Source organism: Solanum verrucosum, unplaced genomic scaffold (assembly GCF_900185275.1).
Source record: "Solanum verrucosum unplaced genomic scaffold, falcon-dt-bn FXZP01000140.1, whole genome shotgun sequence".
Taxonomy (NCBI): domain Eukaryota; kingdom Viridiplantae; phylum Streptophyta; class Magnoliopsida; order Solanales; family Solanaceae; genus Solanum; species Solanum verrucosum.
In genome coordinates, this window is record NW_026020112.1 from 417,293 (window position 1) to 443,010 (window position 25,718).

A 25,718-nucleotide genomic window follows, 5' to 3' on the forward strand; every position below is an offset into this window, starting at 1 on the left:
TCATGATCAGTTTCAGATGCCACTTAATATGGGGCAATTGACCAGTCTTCAGACGCTACAGTTTTTCTACGTAGGTTTAGAGAAAGGTCGTCGAATTGAAGAATTAGGTCGTTTGAAAAACCTTAGAGGTGAATTGACGATCAAATGTCTCCAATTAGTCAGAAATACAGAAGACGCTCAAACAGCATATTTAAAGGAGAAACCAAATATCTACAAGCTGGCATATTTATGGTCCCATGATGAATCAGAAGGCTGTGAGATCAATGATGAGCATGTGTTGGATGGTCTTCAACCGCATCCTAACTTGAAAACCTTTGAAGTGAAGAACTATTTGGGGACTAAATTTCCTTCATGGTTCAGTGAAGAGTTGCTACCAAATTTGGTCAAGTTGAAACTAAGTGGTTGCAAAAGGTGCAAAGAAATTCCATCCCTTGGCCAACTGAAATTCCTTCTGCATCTTGAGCTGGTAGGATTCCATGAGTTGGAATGCATTGGACCTGCTTTATATGGTGTTGAGATTCGCGATATTGGATCAAGCAGCATTATCCAAGTGTTCCCGTCATTGAAAGAACTAGTATTGAAGGATATGCGTAGCCTTATTGAGTGGAAGGGAGATGAAGTTGGAGTAAGAATGTTTCCTAGGCTTGAGAAGTTGAGGATTACAGACTGTTCACTGTTAAAAAGTACTCCAAGTCAATTTGAAATCCTGCGTGAATTAAGTATTGAAGGAGTTGACAGTGAAATGCCATTGTTGAACTTGTGCAGCAACTTGACATCTCTTGTGAATCTTGATGTTTGTAATGTGAAAGACCTCACTTGTCTTCCAGATGAGATTCTACGCAACAACGTTTCTCTTCAATACCTATCAGTCTCATACTGCGGAGAGTTTCGTGAATTGCCACAAAGCTTGTACAATTTCCATTCTCTTCAGAGATTACAAATATCCAACTGCGCGAATTTCAGTTCTTTTCCTGTTCCCTGTGGAGAGAACTATTTGACTAACCTCCAAAGTTTGCTTTTATTCGATTGTAATGGATTGACCAGCTTACCAAGTGGAATGCTAGAGCATTGTCGGTCTCTGGAAATTTTTAATGTCTGCAATTGTAACAACTTAGTTTCATTGCCTTTACACGTGTGGGAAATGCCTTCACTTTCCTATTTGGGTTTATCAGGTTGTCCCAAATTGATTAGTGTACCTGCAGGGGGCCTTCACTGTCTCACCGGGTTAAGGATATTGTTTATTGGTCCTTTCTCAGAGATGGTGGATTTTGAGGCATTCCAATTGATTTTTAATGGCATTCAGCAGCTGTTGTCCCTTCGTAGATTGGATGTGTGGGGTCGTGGGCACTGGGATTCTCTGCCTTATCAGCTTATGCAACTCTCTGCCCTAACAGAGATCCATATATACAATTTCGGAATGGAGGCTCTTCCTCATAGATTTGACAAACTTACTTCTCTTGAAACATTACAAGTAGTGGAGTGCAAACGGCTACGGCATGTGGACTTCTCAGATCCCATGCCCAAATTACGGAATCTCTGTATACATGATTGTCCATTGTTAGAAGCTCTGTCAGATGGGCTCAGCAACATTGTTTCTTTGGAACTATTAGTTTTACGTAACTGCCAAAAACTAGAGCATCTGCCATCCAGAGATGCCATGCAACGCCTCACCAAATTACAGAACCTGCGAATTGGAGGCTGCCCACAGTTAGAAGAAAGTTGCACCAATCGGAGTAGCCCAAACTCCCAGTGGTCCAACATTTCCCATATCCCAACAATTCATGTAGGCGGGAGGATAATTCAGGATACACGTATGTCTCTGTTTCTCTTTCACTTTCTTAGTCGATTTTTTAAATATTATTTTTTCCATGAGTTCCAGACAAAAAGCTTCGTATGTAATTTAATATTAAAAAATGCAAAATTATATCAATCAATTGCATATGTGATATACTTTCAGCATTCTACTTGTCCACTTGAACCGAATTGTTTTTCTTTTAATTCTTCAAGTATGGTATATCTTGATAATACTTAATCATGAAACTTATGTTTTTTTTTCCTTCTAGGTTACTAGTTCCAAGGTCATGCTAGAACATCGATGTGGTAAATCAAGCCAAATCCCATGAGCGGCAGGCAATTACGTTAGGTAAATTTTCATTTACAATTTATAGGCACTTTGTAATCTACTAATTTCTATCTTTCTTTTTTGTTGGGAACTGATTTTCGGAGGTCTGTGCTGATGAATACAACACTAGCTACAAAAAAAAAAAAAAAAGTTTAATCAAGAAAATTATGTTGCTGCTCATAGGTTACTAGGTACAAGGTCATGGTAGAACATCCTAGTGGTATATCAAGTCAAAATCCACGGGCAGTAATCACGTTAGGTATTTTTATTTAGTTGTTAGAGGACTGCTATAACAAGTCTGTCAAGTTCTTTTTTGCATTCCTTTTCTCTCACGAAACAATTTTACTGTTTAAACGGGGTTTGTTATGTTTCACAGAGGCTCATGGGGTACAAACGGCTACAAATTACTGTACCTGGAAACTGAAGGCTGCCCAGAGTTAGAAGAAAGTTGCACCAATCGGAGTAGCTCAAACTCCCACTAGTCCAACATTTCCCGTGTTCCAAATATTGAAGTAGATGGGAGGAAAATTCAGAACTTATGTAAGTCTCTGTTTCTTCTTCTAATTTTTAAATTTTCATATCTTGATATGAAAATTTATGTGTTTTTTTATAGGTTACTAGTTCCACGGTCATGCTTTAGACAGTAGAAACTTTATGGATATATGACACACTTCTCGTTACGTTCACTTCACAGGATAATTTATCCGTTGATATTGGAAAGTGAATTGGAAATATTATTTCCCTGTATGTGGAAGATCCGAAAAGGATTCATGAATGATTAAGTTTGTTCACACATGAATCATGATAATCAGTTGAGCTTTTCGCGTATGTTGAATTAATCATTAAAGGTCACAGACATGAATAAGATTTGCGAAAATGCAGTCAAAGTAAATGAAGCTTTTACTCATGCTAGATTTAAGCTGTATATCTTATGAAAGATTGAGTATTACTTATTAGTCTTTTCCACTGTATCACAAAAAAAAAAAAGAGGGGTTAAGTGATCGAATAACCATTTTAAATAATTAATGATAATTATATTATTTTAAATAAAAAAATTTGATCCAATAAATATTTTATCTAATTTTCTCAAAAGAAAAAAGAGTCCAGTGGAATACTTATCTTTGATAGAATGAGACACATTAGGAAATCCAGCCAAACTTTGTCAAAATTGTGTATTATTGCGGGAAAACAGAACTGAAAAATAGCCTGTTTTATAATATTTTGAAATAACGTAAAGATTTCATGTCTAAACTTATAATTAAAATTAAAATATTTGATTCTAAAAATTCAAATAACGAGAAAGAGGGAGTACTAAGAAAAACATGTCCACAGAACAATGTGTTTGACTCTTTCAAATAAGTACTACTATTCCTTCATTGGATTTTTTTTAAAGTTCGAAATAAAAAGAATTTACTAAATTTAGACAAGTCATTGAATAATAAATGAGCGGGACATTAACTAAAGATTTCTTTAATTAAGATGAGTTAAACAATTAGCCTTAGTCCACCTCGCATTAAACTCTTACCAACTTTTTATGGTTGTTTGTTTTCTTAGTCATTGTCTTTATCAAATAAAAGTATAAAATCAGTTTAATTTTTTTTATCACGACTATCCATAACATATGAAGTAAAAAAAAACAATTAAAAAATCAATAATATTTCTTATTAATTTGGGTACCATATTTCAATAATGTTTTGACTAAGCATATTTGATATTAAAAAAAAAAAAAGGAAAGAGTGGGGGAGAAATGATAAGTACCTCAAACGGAAGATGGTGGAGAAGAAGACTCAAAAAGTTGTGAACATTTTCACCGAATGAAATAGTAAAAAAGACTTATTTATAATAAGTTGTTAGGAGCAGTAAAAAATCTCTCTCTATTATAAGATGTTAGTAGTGGTAGAAAAGATTCAATTGAGATGTTTTTACTTTTTCAAACAAAAAATAATAGAAATTTTACTATTTAATATTTAATAAATTAGACTAAGAGTTGTTAAATTAAAATTAGTATATGTACCACGATGCACAGATAATATTAAAATATTAATTTGAATCATTTTAGATTGTAATATTTTATCTGACCATATTAAACATGTTACATTTTAAAAGTCCAATTAGTGTATTGTTCCTTAATTAAATCTACTCCACCCCCCCCCCCCCCTCTCCTTACCCCGCTTCCCCTTCCCTTTCTCCATCCCCATAATTAATTCTATATGAACATAGATAATAAATATCATATGAATATCAAATAATTTTAATGCTTCATATATATTTCTCTTTATTAGATTATTTGTTGTTTAAAATTATCAGTATTAGTATTGATTTTTATTAACTTATCATTTGACTTAATATAATTATCAAACGCTCTTCTTGTAGATATTAAACAAATTTGTTTATTTTTTTACTTGTGAGTTTAAAATTTTATTGTTCACATTCCTTTAATTCAATATTTATGGATAATAATATGTATATTATCTAACTAATTTATTATATTTTCAAAAGTAGTTCAAAATATTTTTCCCACACACATATTTTTCGCTAACATTATATATTAGCTTTATCTTAAAACTGTCAAGTGGCTTTTCAATAGCTTGCCACTTGACTTGACCACATTGCAAACTACTTTATTATATGTGTGTATATCTATATTAGAGTAGTAAAGCAATCTACTATTAAGGAAAAAAGTAATTAACCATTACATTATTCGTAATCTCACAAGTATAAGTTTCAAAATGGTAGGGAATTAGCAGAAAATATGGGAAAAAATAACCTGAGCGTTGTAGTTGTCGTTGAGAATTGACAGAGAAAAGAAGAATTGATAAAATGATGGAAGTGATTTAACACTTTGCCACTTTGGTTTTATAAAGTATTGTATAATATATGTAAATGATATGCATAAATGTTAACATAATTAAGAACTTCTTGACCACATTTTCTACTCTATAGAAAAGTAACAGAGAATAGAAAAATGCTTGTAACACACTATTATCATTGCAACAACAAAAATAACTTTCAAGTGAAAATCGTAGACGAACTATAAAGTAATAATGAATCTATTAGATAAAAACTTACCAAATATTTCCATCAACTCGTGGAATTAAATAGAAAGAGAACTATAATATCATCATCATCGTTGGTAATTACTCTAATTTAATTTTAACATGTGATACGAAATTCTCTAAAGATGGAAAAAGATTTAAAAACTACCACAATGTAATTGGAATGAACTCAGAGACCACTATGTATAGTTAGATTAAAAGTTGAGTGGTCAATTAGAGAGTTGGAAAGGACAAAAATAAATAGCAAATTAAATATAATTTATACTTATAAATGGTATATGTAATTCTAGTAACGGTTGGCAAAATGATACAAAGAGATCTCATTGAATTTGTGAAGAAAAATGAGGAAGGGGCCAGGGAGGATTTACCAGAGAAGCCGTTTTTTATTTATTCAATGCTAAGCTCCCTTACCAGCTTTATTCTATATCTTTTGTTCTTTGAGTCATTAAAGTTGTTTACTCTACCCAATTAAATTGATTCTCTTCCTCTCCTTATTTAAGATATAATTATTGTATATAGTGAAAGATGTAATTCAATTCCAAAATCTCTTCCTCTTCCCTTATTTAAGGCTCATAAATCATACTAAAATCATTTTGATTAGGAAAATCATTTCGAACATTGAGATTTTATTGAAATACGGATGAAAGTTAAAAAAATCTAAAAAAATAAAAAATAAAAACATATATAGATGCTGAGCATTGGAGGTGTGAAATCACCATTTTCATTTCTCAATTATATAGTTATATATAGATTTTCTAAACTAAATTTAGAGTAAAATTAGAATTGCACGATTAGTAATTTTTTTTTCTAAAACAAATAAATAGAATGAAGTTGAAGCAAAGAGATCTAGAGCGGTTAATTAGTTTTTAATGAAATGATAATGATAAGAAAAGTTTTTGGGTATAAATGAATTAATGATGTGCCAAACTATATTTATAATTTTTTAGTTTATAAAGAGTAAAAATACACTTACCCACTTTTATTATTATAATAATAATAATAATAATAATAATAATAATAATAATGATAATATGATTACTATTTAATGTTTAATTAATTAGATATATAATATATATAGGAATTAATCTAAGAAAATTCAAAAGTCATTACTATTTTAATTAAACTTATTATAACATTTTAATTATAGGAGGGTAAAACCATAATTCAACTTTTGACTTGAGTTCTTCCCACTTATAATATAACTAGTCATGGACACGTGCGATGCACGTGTGAGCCATGTTAAGTTGTATCATTCTTGTTGCTGCCCCAATCATTATGTGCTACCGGCCTCACTGCCTAAGATTTATAATTAGTAAAATAACATCTTTTAGTAGTTATTCGTACTATAACCCATAAAATAGGATAAGAGGAGAAGTATAACAAAAGTACATGTTTGAGTTCTCTCTTTCATTTGATTTCGTGTAGTTTTTCTTGAACAATTCTATTCGGATCCATTACGAAAGCAAAAAATAATTACATCTTTTTAAATTTAAAAAGAAAGAGAATTATTGTGATATTCAAAATCATAAAAGTTATAAGAGACATGCACAAACATCCTTAGACCACAAAGTAACATGGTGAATATAATATTAAGCCAACTATTATTAAATATTAATAATAAAGTAGAAATAAAGCAATTCACGTTATATTAGAGTAGTAAAGCAATCTACTATTAAGGAAAAAAGTAATTAACCATTACATTATTCATAATCTCACAAGTATAAGTTTCAAAATGGTAGGGAATTAGCAGAAAATATGGGGAAAAATAACCTGAGCGTTGTAGTTGTCGTTGAGAATGATGACAGAGAGAAGAAGAGAAAACTGATAAAATGATGGAAGTGATTTAACGCTTTGCCACTTTGGTGTCGACTTTTATAAAGTGTTGTATAATATATGTAAATGATATGCGTAAATGTTAACATAATTAAGAACTTCTTGACCACATTTTCTATTATATAGAAAAATAATAGAGAGTAGAAAAATGCTTGTAACACACTATTATCATTGCAACAACAAAAATAACTTTCAAGTGAAAATCGTAGACGAACTATAAAGTAATAATGAATCTATTAGATAAAAACTTACCAAATATTTTCATCAACTCGTGGAATTAAATAGAAAGAGAACTATAATATCATCATCATCGTTGGTAATTACTCTAATTTAATTTCAACATGTGATATAGAATTCTCTGAAGGTGGAAAAAGATTTAAAAAACTACCACAATGTAATTGGAATGAACTCAGAGACCACTATATATAGTTAGATTAAAAGTTAAGTGGTCATGTAGAGAGTTGGGAAGGACAAAAATAAATAGCAAATTAAATATAATTTATACTTATAATGGTATGTGTACTTCTAGTAACGGTTGGCAAAATGATACAAAGAGATCTCATTGAATTTGTGAAGAAAAATGAGGAGGGGGGACAGGGAGGATTTACCAGAGAAGCCGTTTTTTATTTATTCATGCTAAGCTCCCTTACCAGCTTTATTCTATATCTTTTGTTCTTTGAGTCATTAAAGTTGTTTACTCTATCCAATTAAATTGAATCTCTTCCTCTCCTTATTTAAGATATAATTATTGTATATAGTGACAGATGTAATTCAATTCCAAAATCTCCTCCTCTTCCCTTATTTAAGGCTCATAAATCATACTGTAATCATTTTGATTAAATCATTTCAAAAATTGATATTTTATTGAAATACAGGTGAAATTAAAAAAATCTGGAAAAAAAGAAACTAAAAACATATATAGATGCTGAGCTTTGGAGGTGTGAAATCACCATTTTCATTTCCCAACTATATAGTTATATATAGATTTTCTAAACTAAATTTTGAGTAAAATTAGAATTGCACGATTAGTAATTTTTTTTTTCTAAAACAAATAAATAGAATGAAGTTGAAGCGAAGAGATCTAGAGCGGTTAATTAGTTTTTAATGAAATGATAATGATGAGAAAAGTTTTTGGGTATAAATGAATTAATGATGTGCCAACTATATTTATAATTTTTTTAGTTTATAAAAAGTAAAAATACACTTACCCACTTTTATTATTATTATTATTATTATTATTATAATAATAATAATAATAAGATGATTACTATTTAATGTATAATTAATTAGATATATAATATATATAGGAATTAATCTAAGAAAATTCAAAAGTCATTACTATTTTAATTAAATTTAATATAACATTTTAATTTATAGGAGGGTAAAACCGTAATTCAACTTTTGACTTGACTTGAGTTCTTCCCACTTATAATATGATAATATGATATGATATGATATGATATGATGTGATATAGATTTAGATGATAATTGTGCGCTTAATGATTTATACAAACATTCAAAGAGACTGAAACGTTGCCAGATTAAAATTAACTGATCTATTAGTTAAATGAAGGTTTTATATGAATAACTTAATTGATTCAATTGGCAAGCTAATATACTTTGCAAGGGGTGGAATAGAAGAATTTGAATTGAGGATTAGAGGTCTCTAATTGGTCTGTAATACAGAAAAGGCATATCTACGTGAGAAACCAAAAACCAAATAACTCAAATTTGATGAATCAGAAGACTGTGAAGCTGCCACTTTTTGCTAATGCTCAAACTCATAACTTTAGAATTGGAAGTAAGGAACTTAAGGTCGGAGGTGAGGGATGCTTATCAAAAACACTGTGAGATGAATGATGTGTTGAAATTGCAGAAATTCTACAATTTGCTAATTTTTAGTAATGAGGTGCTTCCAATTGATGGTATTATGTGCCCTAACAATAATTTATTTCGGAATTCATGCTCTTCCTCATACTCTTACCAATCTGGAATTCTTACATGTTATGCCCAAATTGCAGTGTCATTCCAGTTGGACATTCAGTTTTGGACCGGTATAATTTTCCCTCTCTCAATTCTCTTTCTCCCTCATTTTCTAACCCTAGCTAATTCTGCCATTTATGGAGTTGTATTATTTCCCTATCATTCGGAGGCAATTCCATAGAATTGCAATCTGAATTTCGCACCCAAACACATTTGTGATTTCAGCTCTCCAGATCATATGGATTTTGTGAAAAACAGATAATGCAGTCTGAGATATTGAGCATTTTACTTAGCAATTGGTACGAGTACGACAAGAGAGCCTTAATTTCTATTCTTATATTTTTCTTTTCTATTATATAGAAAGGTGAAGACGACTAGGATGACCAAGGGTAGTTTGGTAATTTTACGCTGACATCCAATTTCTAGAATCATCTGCATTCTTCTCCAGCATTCCAAGCAAAAATAAATAAAAATAAACGCAACATCTCCCAATTTCATACCATTCATCTTCTTACACTTTTTACCCAAATCTTCTCCAAGCTCAACCTAGATATCCATCTTCCTTATACCTTTTCGTCTCTTTTGTGCTCAAACTGGGTATCCGTTTTTACTATCAATTTATAAGCTAAGGTGGGTTGCTTAACTATTGATGATAATACACTACAACTCTTTTTACATATGTGTCTGCATATATATACACACCAACATTTTTATTTGCGGGTCGGCAACCTGTGTAAAATGTAAACATGCTTGGTTTTAAAGATTCAATTCATCTTTTTGGAAACCTTTTATTAGTTAATTTTTTTATTCTTTTCAGGTATAATTAACAGGAATTGCACTATATTCAAGATGTCACCTACAACTCCAAGAGTAACTTCAAAGTCATGTAAGGGAAGTTAAATTTGACTAGATACTTATGTTGTTCAGATTTCACACCACCATTCATGTCGGTATTCGATTCGGGTGTGCGGGTAAGAGTGCTGGGATAGGACAAATGAATGTATATTACGACATATAAATTTGTAACATCTGACAATTTGAAATAGCTAAGAAGAGGCTTGGAATTTGAAAATTTTCATTTTTGGAAGGGATTTGAAAATCTGGAATTTGGCTAAGTGTGGAAATCAGTGAGTTTTTGGCCAACTTTAAGCAGTCATAACTTCCATCTCAGAATGAGTTAGGAGTAGTTCCAGTTATATTTGTGAAGCTTGTAGAATGATCTTTCCAACGCCACCGAGTTTGCTCGTTTCCGAGTTCGTATGAGCGAGTTATGCCTTTTAGAAGTTGGGCAGTTGGCAGGGAAATCTGTCCGGGAAATTAAGGGCATTTTGGTCTTTTTCCCTAGCCATTTCTTTTGGGATTATATGGTGTGTTAGGCTGACTTTGGATCATTTTTATTCCATTTGAAAGAGAGAAAGTTAGGGTTCTTGAGAGTGAAGAAGAGAAGAAGAAGAGAAGAAGGAGAAGAAGAGGAGATCAACAAGTTTCCGTCGTGGAATTCGTCGGGGGTGATCCCTATCAAGGTATGTGAGTTCTTTGTTTGGGTTGATCCTTTCCCCCACACACCAAGCTCATTTTATGATTTGAGAAAAAGATTGGAATTGTTGTTGAAGTTGTTAGTTGTTATTGATGTTGTTAGTTGTGTTGTTGAAATTGTTGTTGGTTGTGAGACATGATTGGGTTGTGTTTTGAGTTGTAATCCATAGTATGTTGAGGGATATGATGATCCTTAGTGTTTGGGGTTAGATCCTTTGAAGTAAGGATGGTTTAGAGTTGAAGAAAAAGGGGTGAAAAGTCGAGTTTTCTGGGGAAGGGATTGGCGCGTCGCGCCTGTCATCGCGCCCCAAGAGGGGCTCTGAAGCCCAACCCTTGAGGTGGTGCGCCTCTCAGAGCGCCAAGCTTTCCCATTCTTTCCATGCTTTCTCATGCATGTTCCTAGGTGTTATACCTATGTTCCCTAGTTGTTTCCCACACCCCAAAAAGTGTTTCTAAACATCCCGAACTCATCTAAATACGTGTGATCATATACTTTGAATCCATAGTTCAATTCAAGGCAAGTTAGTATCAAGTTAAAGAGAAGTTAGAGTCGAGTCAAGCTATGTTAAGAAGTAAGTTCAAGCAAGTCTTCCAAGCTTTTCAAGAGTCTTCATTGAACGTTTTAACTTCATTTTTAGACTCAAGTTTCAAGTCAAGTAAAGAGCTTAGAGTTTCAAGCTAAGTAGAGAGTCTCAAGACTCAAGTTAAGTCAAGAGTGTAAGTTGAGTTCATTTCTCAAAAGCTATTAGGGAACTATGTATTCCCAAAAGAAGTTTCTAAATGTTTTTTACATTTGAGTAAGAAAGGAACTATGATTCCAAAAGAGCCTTAGGGCTAGTTTTCAAGAAAAGGAACATCGTTTCCAAGTGAGCCTTTGGGCTAGATTTTGAGTAATCATCTCATTTAAAGAAAGATGTGTTTAAAACACTTATGAGTCAAAAACATTTTTGGGAGTAGTATCGAGCACCGATTTGGGGACGCGAGTTCATACTAAACTCAACTCTCCATAAGAACCATGTAGCCAACATGGGAGTTAACGGGTCATACTTTTTAGATGAACCCGTAAGATTAAGCTAGTGGATCCACTTAGTAAAGTTAGCTTCCTATATCAAGACCAGGTATAAGATGGTCCTTAGGCAACGTGAGGTAAAACGTTGTATCATTAGCTTTCTATATCACGGCAAGGTATAGGATGGTTCTCGGGCAACGTGAGGTAAAACGTTGTATCACCACTCATATTCATAGTGGTGGTTTGTCGGTTAGAGAAGCTCCCACAGTAGAAAGAGCATGGTTCCTCGAGGGTTCTGCTTAGTATGGATGGGGGTATGGGACTTCATTCATACATTGCACAAGTAGACCTTGGGAGGAAGCATGGTATTTTCATGATATTATAAATATGATTTTTACGTCATGTTTTAAGAGTTTTACAAGCTTTATATATTGCATGTGTCTTATTGCCTTATCTATTGAGTTCAGTTATTCATGAGTTGAACAGAGCCAAGGTAAGTGTTCTCTTGTACTCTTTTCAAGGTTGAGTCGTGGTTTAGCTTTCCAGCTCGCATACTCGTACATTCAATGTACTGATGCCAGTTGGCCTGCATCTTATGACGATGTAGATTCAGGTACCCCAGATCAACATCCTGCACGTCGTTGATCCAACTGAGCACTTCAGAGTCAGTGGTGAGCCTCCTTGCTTTCCGGAGGACTCAATTATTTTGTGTACTTAGTTTTGTTCTATTAGGATGTTGCGGGGTCTGTCCCAACATCCATATCAGTATTTTAGAGGCTTCATAGACAATCAGTCAGTTAGTATTGAGTCTCTCATCTATGTATATATGTAAATATTCTATTTTGAGACTCGAGCTGCCTTTTGGCATGTTATGCATCAGTTGGTTGTTTTATAACCTTTCATTGCATTGAGTTATTTTGTTAAGTCAGGTTTCCGCTGAGTTAAGAAAGCCAGGCCAAGGGTTCGCTTGGTGCCAGCAATGGTCTCCGAGTGCCGGTCCCGCCCAGGGTGTAGGCTCGGGGCGTGACAAAATCAAAATACAAATGCCAGGATCACTGTTTCACAGGCTGTCTGTTCTTGACGGAAGGTGCATTTCAGTTTCTCTGGAACAAGTCCAGTGTTTCCCATGCCGCCTCCGTGTTTTAATATAATTCAGGTCAGTAGTATCTTCTAATTGATCTGCTTTGCTATATAATAAATAATATATGCTCATGAAACCAAAATACAAATATAAATGAACCCTTCTTATCTATCTTCAGATACATAACGTGTACTTGAGATTGAGCACACATAAAAACAATGTTGTGCGTGTTATCATTTAACAAAACCTTTAAATGTAATTTTGTTCCTTATGTCTCCAAGAGTCGGGATAAGGATAATGGCATGTACCACTTGCCTCACACCTTGAATCTCAAAAGGAAAGGACGTGGTTGTGCATTAGGCATGCCAATTCACCTATGGCAAATCAAAATTCTGCCAGTGTTAAACATATTAAAGTGTCTTTTACCAAATAAAAAACAAATGGATATAAGATAGTCTTCTGTAAAATTTGACAGATTGGCCAAGTGGCCTAAGTGACAAATTTGGCTCAAATATCCTCCAAACATCTCATGTACATATTGAAAATATCATTTTTATCCCCATTCTCTATTCTTGTTTTCTAGCAAAAAAGTGAAATATCAAAAGATGTGATTGTATATAGCCTTAGGATTTGAATGAGTTACTTGAACTCAATTACTTCAGACTTGCTGTATTTTTCAAACTTCCCCTCCCCAACTCTCAATTACTTATGAATTGATGTGTCAAGTACACCTTTCTATTCCTTGTCTGTTCTTCTGTTTTGTTATGCATACATATATATACATTTCTACTATATAGAAAAGCCAAGCAAAGGATGATCAAGGCTAAAAAGGTATTTTCAGCACTATCCTTATAGCTCTATAACCATCAACTTATATTAATGGCACTATCCTAAAATAATGTGAGTTTTCACTTTCACTCACTTATATAAAATATTCCACATCAAGCCTTCATTCCCTAGGAGGAAAGGAAAACACACTTCTAGATAAATTAAGAACTTTTCAGGCAAAGTAACCATAACTTGCATCTGTTTTGATAGTGTAGCCTATGCCTTCACTAAATTATTAAATATAAAATACATTATGTTAAACTGTGTTTTTCTAGATTTCACCATTCAACTTAAAGAATCTTGATATTTGGCTAAGAATGTTTCTGTTCTTCCCTTCTGAAGGCTGATTGTGATAACTGTGATACATGGACATAGGAATTAACTAAGTGGCCTAAGTAATTGCCTATCTTATGGTCCTTAACTTCACATTTCATCGTTCAATTGCAGCTTTTCACATCATTATAAAAAGGCTTCGCAAGCTACGTTATTTTCATTTAGGCACACTTCAATTAGTTCATGAATTCCAAGTATTTACATAAACCTGCTATTTCTCAAACCTAAACTGCACTGTTTGACAAAAAAGGTCTATTTAGTTATGAGCTCTACGTAAGATGAATAAGGTGCATGTCCATCAATTTACACTTCAGTAGAGACATCTCATGATATTTATCAAGTTATTTTGATCTTATGATGTTCTTTGGTTAGACAAGTCTCTTCAACCTACTATGATATTTACCCTGCTATCGGAGAGTTCGTTAAGTTATCACGTCAACCTATTCATTATAGTGCTCATTGTGTGTAGTTTCTTACTGATTGTTTTCCTGCACAAATGGTTCGAAGCTAACACAAGAAAATTATAACTTACTAATGAATTGTTTCTTGGCTGTAATTTGGAACAGATCTGCAAAGGTGATGATTAATGAGAAGCCAAAAAAGTGCAAATGAAATTTGAAGTCAAGTGTAAGAGGTGGTTACTCATGAGAAACTCAAGAAGATGAGGGAGCTCAAAAGAAGGAATAAAAATTCTAGTTCAATATATGTATGTACAACTGATCTTTATTGTCATAATTAAATACTATATGGTTCTGGCAAGTTTAATAGGTATTGTAGGCCTTATGTCATCTACTGAAAAGCTAAATATTTTTCCTCTGAACATACTATATGGTTCTGGCAAGTTTAATAGTTTTCCTTATATGTGACTCTTTCTAATTTTCATTTATGTACTTTTTGCACTTCTGTTGCAGGTAACTTCCTTTTACCAACAAAGATGTACATCTTTATCAGGTAGGTTCTTTTTTCACTGTTGTTGGTTCGAGTTACATAGCATTCACTATGTCAATAAAAAATAACTTTGGGGAATAGATGATCACTGTTGTTGCCTTCTTAGGGGGATATTGGTTTGAGTTAAATGGCATTCAACATATTAATTTTAAAAAAAACTTTGGAAAATAGATGATCCATTTGGCACTCTGGATGAAGTTCTACAAGCTTGCAAGCGGACTGAGCATCTCTACAACTGTTGGTCTGGCTCATCATGTTGTTATCATCAGATCAAGTAAAGTTCGAATATGACAGATGAAATATGCTGATGTACTAATTGCATGTCTTCATTTTCCTTGTTTTTCCTCTGAGCTGAAAAACCATATCATACGTATAGAAGTCTTTTGGGGGTACATTCAGATTCATAGGAGCACCTTAGAAATGATGTAAAATTTATTAATATACATTATTTTTAATGTTATATGTCAGATAATTCAATCTTACTACACATCTTAATATTGTTACGAATTATTTCAGTAGGTCATTATTTGTTTTCCTTCAAGAACCTAATAACCGTGAGACTGATTCTTATTAACGACCCTTCCTTCCCCATTTATTCCTGGAGCTTTTTGCATATGGTACTTGCATTTAAAAAATATCTATTTTTCTAATAATTTTATACTTTATTAGATTGCTACTACTCAAGTTGGATGAAATCTTAATATTCAACGAGTTCTTAAAGGCACCATTAAATTTTACATTATTGTATCAACTATTTCTGATATTTGGACTATCAAACTTTTTTGTATCCTATGAGCTTGGAAGAAACTCAATTATACTCAATTAAGTACATATGAGATATTGTATTATTTGACAACCTTTGGTCGCAATGCCTGGATTTAGAGCTATTGGTGCATCTTAATTTTAGATATTGTTTCCCGTGTTTCTTTTTACTGTAGAACTTTTTATTGACATAGTACAACTTATAAGAAACCGAATTCACCATAGATCTCTCACATGTAATCATGCGGTTAAGGGATGCAAACATACTAGTGCTAAAAGTTGAAGACAACTGGGAATTCTTCCAAATTTTTAAACAAAATGAAACCATAGCTAATTTTGAATGAGACAAATTCCATCATTAATCTTTTAAACAGATAGCTGACTGAAGAAATCATATGCCTAACCAAGAATGAATTCAAGCTAAGACATTAACAAGGTAGGATCAAAAGTAGTAGAGCAACCAACTAATAGTTTAAATTAATGTCAAAATCTGTTTGATATAAGTTTAAAAATAATAAAGGCGCAGATGGGTCATCAACTAAAGATTAAAACATTAAACGTAACCAAATTGATTTACTAAATCTAGGCTTAATATCGGTTATTATTATTTTATTTTATTTTCATCCATAGCAAAACAGTGTACCAACTAGAAGGGGATAAAAGCCCCGATAGCTTTTAATCACCAAATACTTGAGAAATCTAATAAGCACAAGCTATAAAATGATCTCAACTAATGAACATAAGGCTTTGAATTTTCGCAAGAGAGAACAAAATGCCAATTCGGGTTGCTATATAAAATCGAGATGATGACCTCCGAATCGAAAGCATAGGAAGCATTCAAATTGATCAATAGGTAAAGCAACGACACTAAACCGATCACATTAGTTTATTTATTTAGAGAGATGATGATATTCAAACTCATAATTAGACCATACTAAGGGACACAACTATCACAAAAAGAAACAAAAATCTCACAGAGAATGACTATTGAGGAAGAACCTATCATGGAATATACATCATTCGAAAAGAAAAGGATGTTACCTTCTTCGGAGCAGCGAGACTAGGACAAACGAGTTGAGGAGGACAGCTTTTCCCGACTCTTCTACTACACTAGTTCAGACTCGAGCAGCAAGTAAAACCAAGTGATCTTTCTAAGCTATTTTTCGTATGTGAGTTCTTCCTCTCCAAAATCAAATCTTTTTTTTTTCTTTTTTTTTTTCCTTTTTCCGCCCCCCTTTCTTGTGACCCAAAGAGATGAATATATATAGACGGAAATTAGTGTGAAACGATTGTAATTTGAATTTTTGAATTGCTCTTTTCGAAGCAACAGTGGAGAGATTCAGAAATCTCTGAAAAGGGGACGTGAGGGTAGTTGGACGTTGCAAGCGAGGAGGACGACAACTTTTCTCCGGATTCGCCGGATTGATGCGACTGGGCGCTGGATTTCCGGGATTCTTGGCGTGAAGAAGAAGCGCGATGGGGTCGGGTCGGATTGTTTTTTTTTTGGGGTTTTGCGATGGAGAAGAAGAGTACAGGGGTAGGGCTGCTGTGTACTGTATGTATTGTATGTTGCTGCTGAAGTTGTATTGGGTTGGGATTAATAAGAGAAGTGGGCTGTTGGGTAGGAATTGGATGGGTTTTGGGCTGAGTTCTTGGTGAAGGTTGGCTGGAAATTATAGTTTGGGCTGCTGAAAAAGAAGTAAGCAGACCCAAAATTGGTCTAAAAAATGGGTTTGAATAAAAGGTTAGACTTCGGCTAAAATAGGAGTATAGGAACTTATTAACAATTTAGCCAACCGGATTAAAAGGGTGGCCAAATGAATTAATTTTAGAAGATTTGGCTAGAATTCAAATAGGACAAATTAACATAATTAATTTATGAGCTTTTTAATTTTAATGAGATAGAATAATTAACTTAATTATAAACTAATCGATTTTCAATAAGCTAATTAATTCAAAATTAAAGCTATAATTCAAACTAAAACTAAATTAATAAAATATTTATTTTGACGAAGCAAAAATCTTTTGATATGATTTTCAAACATTTATAAAATACACTAATTACTTATATAACTATATGAAATATATTTATTATTCAAATACTATAAAAATCGATTGAAATTATTTACACTAACCTTGAAACTATTTGAATTTGACATAGCTAATTTATTTAAATCGTTTGAATATTAAGAAGCTCAGAAATCAATTATTATCGGGGAGGGTCAAAATTGGATGTCAACATATAAATATATATATATATATATCAATATATGTGATACAAATAGAATTTGGAGAGTCGGTCAATTTTTAATTGTTTTAATTATTAAAAGTTGTTAATTTTTGTATTATATATATTTTAAATTATTAAGTTGTTAATTATTATGATTCACAATATTATTTACGTCATATGTGATACAAATAGAATTTAGAGAGTCGGTCAATTTTTAATTGTTTCAAATATTAAAAGTTGTTAATTATTGTATTATATATCTTTTAAATTTTTAAGTTGTTAATTATTATAATTTACATTATTATTTACCTCAGTTTCAAATAATGTATGTTACTTCATCTATCCTATTTATATGGCACTGATCGAATTTTTGACTTACAAATACAAATATTTCATTGAAGTTTCATTAGTTAATTGGTTGTTCAGTGTAATTTTTCTTTTGTATACAATTAATTGAAACTAATTGAATATAACACAATAATGGGTTAAAAGGAAATGATTAATGGATAGTGCCTTAGTTTTAAAAATCAATATTCTTTCCATACACTACTTTATTTACCCTAGAATAATATAAAAAAATTTCAAAAGTAGAATTCAAAACTAAAAAGGGTCACAGTTCCTTTGCACATTTAAACTCCAAATTATTTTTATTCTTTTTGGTATTTCTCCGAAATGTTAAATAGATAATTTAAATTATAATTTCATGTAGCACATAGTAGAAAGCACAGAGCAATTTATCCCAATATCTAATATGACCTGGATAAATTTAAAAGGCATTACAAAACTTCTTACAAAATCTAAAGAAATTAAATTAAGCTTCATATTATAACATTTATCATAATATGCATTAAATATAGGAAACTGCGAGACCAACATAAATTTAGATGGTTTCGAAAAGTTAAAATATGTGCATTCACACACTCAAATTAAAACTTTTTAGATGAATTTAAGAAAAGTAGACAAATTGTCATGAAATTTTGAGTTATTATAATAAAAAGGTTAAAATATGTGAAATCGCATGTTCAAATTAATATTTTCTTAGAAGAACTTAAGTGGACTAGACAATAAAATTGCCATAAAATCTTGAATCACTGTAATTAAAAAGTCTTGAGTATACCATTTAGTTGTAATAGGAGAGTTCTTGTTTTCATTTTAATTTCTTGTTATGAAATCATCTTTTACCTATATTTTTGAGTCACAAACTTCAAAATAGTTTTCAAAGTTATACAATATCAATCATTAATCATGTTCTTGAACAAATTTAATCTAAAAAAATATACATCATAAAAGAAATTGAAATAAAATAGGTTAATTTTTGTCTTTTCATCTCCCATCTTTTAATATATTATTACCTCACATTAATAGAATTAATTAAGAATTATAAAAATTGAAACTGAATGAAGACATGAATATATATTAAAATCTCTAATAAAAAAGACAATTATGGAGGGAGGTGAAAAATTGATTGAATAAATATTTTTTTAATTATAAAAAATTAAATAAGTAAATAAATTTTTCTCCCATCTTTTAAGATATGCAAAATTAAATAATGAACGTTATGAATATGAAAGATTAGATAGTTATGAGTATTTTATTAATATAATTAAGACTATATCATTTATAAATATGTAGAGGTGTGAGTTATAAAGATGAATTTCTTATATTAATTAATTGTAAAAATAAAAAATAAAAATCAAAAAAGGAGAAAAAAGAGAGATAAAAATAACTTTGCTTATATATGATTTTATAGAATTTATATATATAAATAACATTTACATTTGTAATATTTTAATTACAATTATATTTATAAATGTTTTAAATTAAATAAAGAAAGAAAAGAAGGAATCTTGAAAAGATAAAAGATAGTAGCATAATATAAATGAGTGAGGAAAGAGAAAATGTAAGTGTACTATTTTCAGAAAATGTTAAAAGTAACATTATCCCATATTGGTATATTTAATCTTCTTCAAACATATATATATATTTTTTGTTTCAATGATTAATTTAGATTTATTATTTTGATGGTCAAATTCATTTAACTTTCTTTAATATTCTTATGAAATTTATTATAGATGACCCAATTTTTTTCTTCAAATACAAAAATTAAATTACAATATATCTTTTAGATTATAATATAGCAACAAAAAAAGAGTTTTAATTTTTTTTCTTTACACTAAGGAATGAAAGAAAAAAATAAAATAAGAATAAGAAACTCAAATAATGATAATCAAGAAATCAAAAAATAATTTATGTCCGAAAAAAATTAAAATATACCTTAAAATTTGCTAGAAAAATCATATATACCCCTAAATGATTTTTAAAAAAAATCAAAAGTAAAAAATATAAATTTAAAACTATTTTTTTCACTTCCGTTAAATGAAGGGTATATGTGAACTCATTTTGTAATAGTAGGGGTATATGTGAACCGTTTGTATAACGGTAAGGGTATATATGAGCCACTTTCATAACGAGGGGCATATCAGCTCCAAATGACAAAGTTGTGGGGTATATCAGACCCTTTCCCATAAACAAATAAAGAGCAAAGGAGCAAGACATCAAATTTGGGCTTTTGGCCCATTTTCATGCCATCTAAGCCTGCTGAAAATGACTTAAGGTTTTGGGCCTATTTGCCTTTAGAAAATCTTCATATACATTTTATATATACCGCCGTATCCAACCCATTTTGGGCCGGGCTTTTGGCCCATTTTCATGCCATCTAGGCCTGCTGAAAATGACTTAAGGTTTTGGGCCTATTTGCCTTTAGAAAATCTGCATATACATTTTATATATACCGCCGTATCCAACCCATTTTGGGCCTTCTGAAGCCTGTATTTTATTTGCACTCTATATTTCCGCCCTTCTCAATCTGTATTTTTTGCAATTCGAACCTATATACCGTATTTTCCAACTGCATACCAATGTATACAGCGGGTATACCAGACTGTTTTTCAGCTTTCTAGATACTGTAAATTTTCCAGCCCCTATACTGCATGTGGCCTGTTCGTCAGCTATCTTGGATTCGATAAATAGAAATGCCGGGCCTGTTAGGCCCAACCCGCGAGATGCAAGGGGAAAGATAGAGCCCATGAAGACTCGGAGGATATTTCACATGAAAAGAACACATAAATAAGAGTTAGCATCTACTCACGATGATAAGACAAACAAAATAACCACACGACATTTGATTGATTTAAACTCAACTTTAAACAAAGTTCAATCAACAGTAACTAACAAGAACGACATTTATCACAGTCAAAGGCAATGAAAGTCATGTAAACTCATAGTTAACAAAGTCAAATTTCAAAGCCAACAAGAAACCCATTCACTAATAATTTAGGAAAAATTACTTAAATACACAACACTTCTTTACCTATTTTCAATATCCTACTCTTTTACTAAAATACAAAAATCCCTTATTTCCCCCAATTCAACTTATCCGGATACTTTATTAGTTTAAGTATCCGCCCGTTATTAATTAAAGTATCTGCGCTGCTATATTATGCATCCGTCCGTTAATTAAGTATCTGTGCTGCTAACAACTTAATAATTTAAGTATCCGCTCGTTATTAATTAAAGTATCCGCGCTGCTATATTATGCATCCGCCCGTTAATTAAGTATATGTGCTGCTAACAACTTAATAATTTAAGTATCCGCCCGTTATTAATTAAAGTATCCACGCTGCTATATTATGTATCCAAAAAACACTAAAAAAAGGGATTTTTGGTAATTAATGAAAGAGTAGGGAAATGAAGTAATTTCTTTCTTATACTATGTCATTTGCCTAATTTTTACAATAATTTATAAGTAAATGCGACTGCAAAGGAAACCCATTTACTACCTCATTATTAAAATAACAAAAGAAAAATGTAATAGTATCAAAGAGTGAATCACTACAAATGCTTTAGCAATAGAAAATATTCTCATCGATTCTGGCCTTCCTTAAAGAGAGCATACAATTAAATACACAAGAGTTTGGAGTACAAGCCATGGTTTTTTTTTCTAAAATGAGATTCTGTCAGCATAAAGTTATTAAGATTGAAGAAAGGGAAATAGTTCATGCTTTGTAAATACATATAGGAACAAAACACCACCACTACATCATGGAAGGATTTCAACTCGACCCAAATAAGAGAACTTGACTAATTGGTCACATACAAGTTATATTCCCTGAACCCTCCTATAGACAGAAAACACCATTTCAGATCAAACTCACAAGAGGTGGAGAAGAATATAAACTCAAGCTGGCAGAACATGGGTGTACACAAATAGGTTTTGACAATTATTCGACTCAAAGACTCACACACGAGCAGTAAAGATGAGGTAAACTCGAAATCTTGACGGCTTAATTCCTTTATCCAACTTGAGGTGGAAAAAGGAAAATTTATGACGTCGAATACTAAGCTAAGACATAAACTTAACAACATTCAGGAGGCAAATTCGAGAAGTGGAACCATGAAACAGAATTCGATAAAGCGACAGAGAAACCTCGACACCATATACAAAACAACAGAGACTTAAGTCGACACCAACATAACTCATGAAACCTTCCGAACACATATATTCACATTAGACTACTATAAACTCAAAGATACACAATAATAAACCAGCCCCAGATAAAGAATCCTCCCACATAGCAAATCAAAATAAGTAAAGAGACGGAGAAGGTGTTGTCGGGAAGGAGTATTACCTCGTTTTGGGCAGCGAGCTACAACAACGAACAGAGGACGATAAATTTTCCACCAACGACTCCGGAGGACTCCGAGGATTCCAGCAAATTTCCAGCAACCAGGAAGAAACGCTAAGAAGAATATACTTCTTGCGACTCTTTTCTCTCTATCAATTACTATCTATATATTGATGAAGAAAGACCAAAAGTTCTCTACCAAAGAATCGCTCAAATCTCTTATGTTGAAATTTTGTTCACTGAAAAAAATAAAACAACGCCCTTTACTCTCAATTTTCCAAACCCAAAAAAAATCTCCCTCTTTACAATGAATAACGAGGAATATATAGAAGGAAACTAGGCTTCGGATTTTGGGGGGAAAGAGGCTGAATTTTCGGGTAAGAACAAGGCCTATTTCCAAAATTCAAACTCGAAATCCTTTCACCATTAAGGATAAACACCTTTTCTCTGAAAATTCGCCCCATTTCGGAAGAGGAAAGGGGGTAAGATGCGTGCTCTGCTGCAGGTACAAATTGGAAAGGGATGGGAGGAAGACGACATAGCCGTTGGATTGGAATCGCTGGTACGCGCGATTGAAGAGACGTTGTATTGTTGCTGTTTTGAGCCGCTGTTGAAGACGTTTCTGGGTCTTCTTTTGCTGATGAGAAAAGGATTTGGGCCGGGTCAGGGATTGAGCCTGGTTTGGGTCGGCTGGGAGTTGGAAAACAAAGAGGGAGTGAGAGGATGGGCTGGGAATTTTGATGGGCTACTGGAAATTGCTTGCATTTGGGAAATTTTCGCATATAGCTACCATAATTAAATTAATTATTCTCCTTAGCTAAAGTTTTCATAATTACCAACCGTAGCTATATTTTAAGTTGCTACAGCTGTGATCGCGTGTATAATTTACTTTCTTTCACAGTTTTATACAAAATAGAATTCAAATTTTTTGAAAGTTAATGGCGATAATCTCGGCTTGGAGAGGGTATAAAATCCCTTAATTCACGCTCGTTAAACTTTTCTACCCGTTATATCTTCTTTCTACAACCGAATTGATTTCATCTGTGTACATCTGATCCAATCTCGCCAGCAACTCACTTTTCTTCTGAGATCGTCATATCGGCGACTACAATTCAAGAACAAATCAATTGATTTCATAGTTGATTATACAACAGGTAGATAATACAATGAATTTCATCTCTTTTCTGTTTGGTGCTCTGGAGCTTTGGTTGAATCGATTGATATTTAGTTCTTCTAATTGAAGAAACTGTTTCAATTGTATTTTAATTGATCTATTAATGAGGAATATATATCTATAATTGTATAAGCTATTTAATCGAAATTCAAATCGGAATTGATAATCGGAGCTTTGATTGAATATATGTTTCAATTGTTTTTTGTGGAGTTAGTTGGTATAAAGTGATTTTGATTTGTAAAATTGTATAAATTAATTTTAGTTGAATTGTTATTTGAATATGTATAACTCATTGATATCTGTAGTTTATGTGTAGTTAGTGTCTGTATAAGTTATTATTTGTATAAATGTAGACTTTTATATCTGCAGTTGTATAACTGAGCTTTTTTAGTGATTAATTGTATAAAGTTAATTATTGTATAAATTAGTTTGTATAAAAATGATTTTGATTTGTAAAATTATATAAATTAGTTTTAGTTGAATTTCGATTTGAATATGTATATTTCATAGATAGTTGTAGTTTATGTGGAGTTAGTGTCTGTATAAGTTATTGTTTGTATAAATATAAACTTTTATATTTGTATTTGTATAATTGAACGATTTCAATGATTAATTGTATAAAATAGTTGGAAGAATAGAACCGTGTTAATTATTGTATAAATTAGTTGTTATAAAGTGATTTTGATTTGTAAAATTGTATAAATTAGTGTATGTATAAATGGATTAATAACAACTGATTTATATTTATATTTAATTGTATACAGGAATGTCTTCCATAGCTATTTTGGTAATGCATTCTGGAAAATGGGATGATACAAACTGTTATGTTGACTATGTTATTGAGGGAGTTGTTTTTAGAGAAAATGCCTCATTTACAGAGTTGTATAATATAATTGCAACTCAACTAGCTGTGGATGTGACTGTGAAGGTACTAAAAATTGAATATAAGGTTGATCAGAGCAGTACTAGGATGGTGATACACAATGAGATGGGGGTGCGGGTATATGTAATGCTAAAAAAATCTACAAATGAATTTTATAAATACCCTCTTTGTATAACTATTTCTGATAGGTGTTATCAGAACAATGAACATTGTGAAAGTTCAACTACGGTAGCATTTGGTATTTCTGGATCACTTTGTATAACTGGTTTTGAGGAATTTGAAAAACAGAAACTTACAGTTGCAGAGATAGTAAATCCCCTCGATACCTTTCAAATGGAGAATTGCAGTGTGGTGATTACTGATCCATCACATAAGTATGTAAAGGTAGATCAAGTATACAATAATAAAGCTACATTGAAGTGTGTGATGGAGCAATATGCAATTGCGGAACGATTTCAGTTTAAAACAAAGAGGTCAAATTCAATCAGGTAACATCATTTGTATAAATCTGTTCAACTGTTATTAGGTGTATAATTTTGACTTATCTGTATATATTGGTTATTTTACGTGTAGTTATACACTTGTGTGTTTCTCCGATGAATGAGATTGGTTAATGAAGGCCTCAGATATTAACAAATCAGGAATGTTTAGAATAAGAGCGTTCAACGCTGAACATAAATGTTCACTGAAAGATAGGGTGTATTCACAACGACAAGTAACAAGCAATTTAGTTGGAGGAATTGTTAAGACTAAATTGGTAGATCATAAAAGGAAATACACACCTGCTGACATAAAAAAAGATATGAAGCTGGATCTTGGTGTTGATATAACTTACATGTTGGCTTGGAGAGCTAAAGAAAGGGCTTTGATTTCTTTGAGGGGCATGCCAGGAGGATCCTACAACAAACTACCTGAGTATTTGTATATATTGGGTATTACATATCCAGGATCCCATATACGCTTGCAGAAAACAAATGAAGATAGATTTTTGTACCTATTTGTTGCATTGGATCCTTTCATCAAAGGATTTGACCATTGCCGACCTGTAGTCGTAGTTGATGGGAGTCACCTCCGAGGACCTTATAATGGAACTTTTGTAGCAGCAAGCACAACTGACGGTGCAAGTATATAAATGTGTATTTTATATTATATATATACATTTATGAATTCTGAATAACTGTTATACATAACTCTTTGTATATATATTTATAATCTATAATTCTGTAACTGTATAAATATATATGTGTAGGTCATA

At 32.0% G+C, this 25,718-nt stretch overlaps 2 protein-coding genes and 1 long non-coding RNA gene across 3 annotated transcripts in view; 2 read left to right on the forward strand and 1 right to left on the reverse strand.

Moving 5' to 3' along the window:
- LOC125825593 (putative disease resistance protein RGA1) overlaps window positions 1-25,718 on the forward strand; it is a 163,088-nt gene that overhangs the window by 14,255 nt on the left and 123,115 nt on the right. The window lies entirely within an intron of this gene.
- Window positions 196-25,718, reverse strand: part of LOC125825553 (uncharacterized) — a 61,442-nt gene continuing 35,919 nt past the window's right edge. Inside the window, exon 2 of the long non-coding RNA XR_007442868.1 lies at window positions 196-312. This is a non-coding gene — a long non-coding RNA (uncharacterized LOC125825553). The remainder of the gene's footprint in view (window positions 313-25,718) is intronic.
- LOC125825550 (uncharacterized) lies at window positions 25,077-25,595 on the forward strand. Its single transcript, XM_049504878.1, has one exon. It carries the CDS (start codon window positions 25,077-25,079, stop codon window positions 25,593-25,595), a length of 519 nt encoding a protein of 172 aa, XP_049360835.1.

Coding starts and splice junctions, on each gene's coding strand:
- LOC125825550 (XM_049504878.1), top strand. CDS start 25,077: ATGAAGGCCTCAGATATTAACAAATCAGGAATGTTTAGAATAAGAGCG.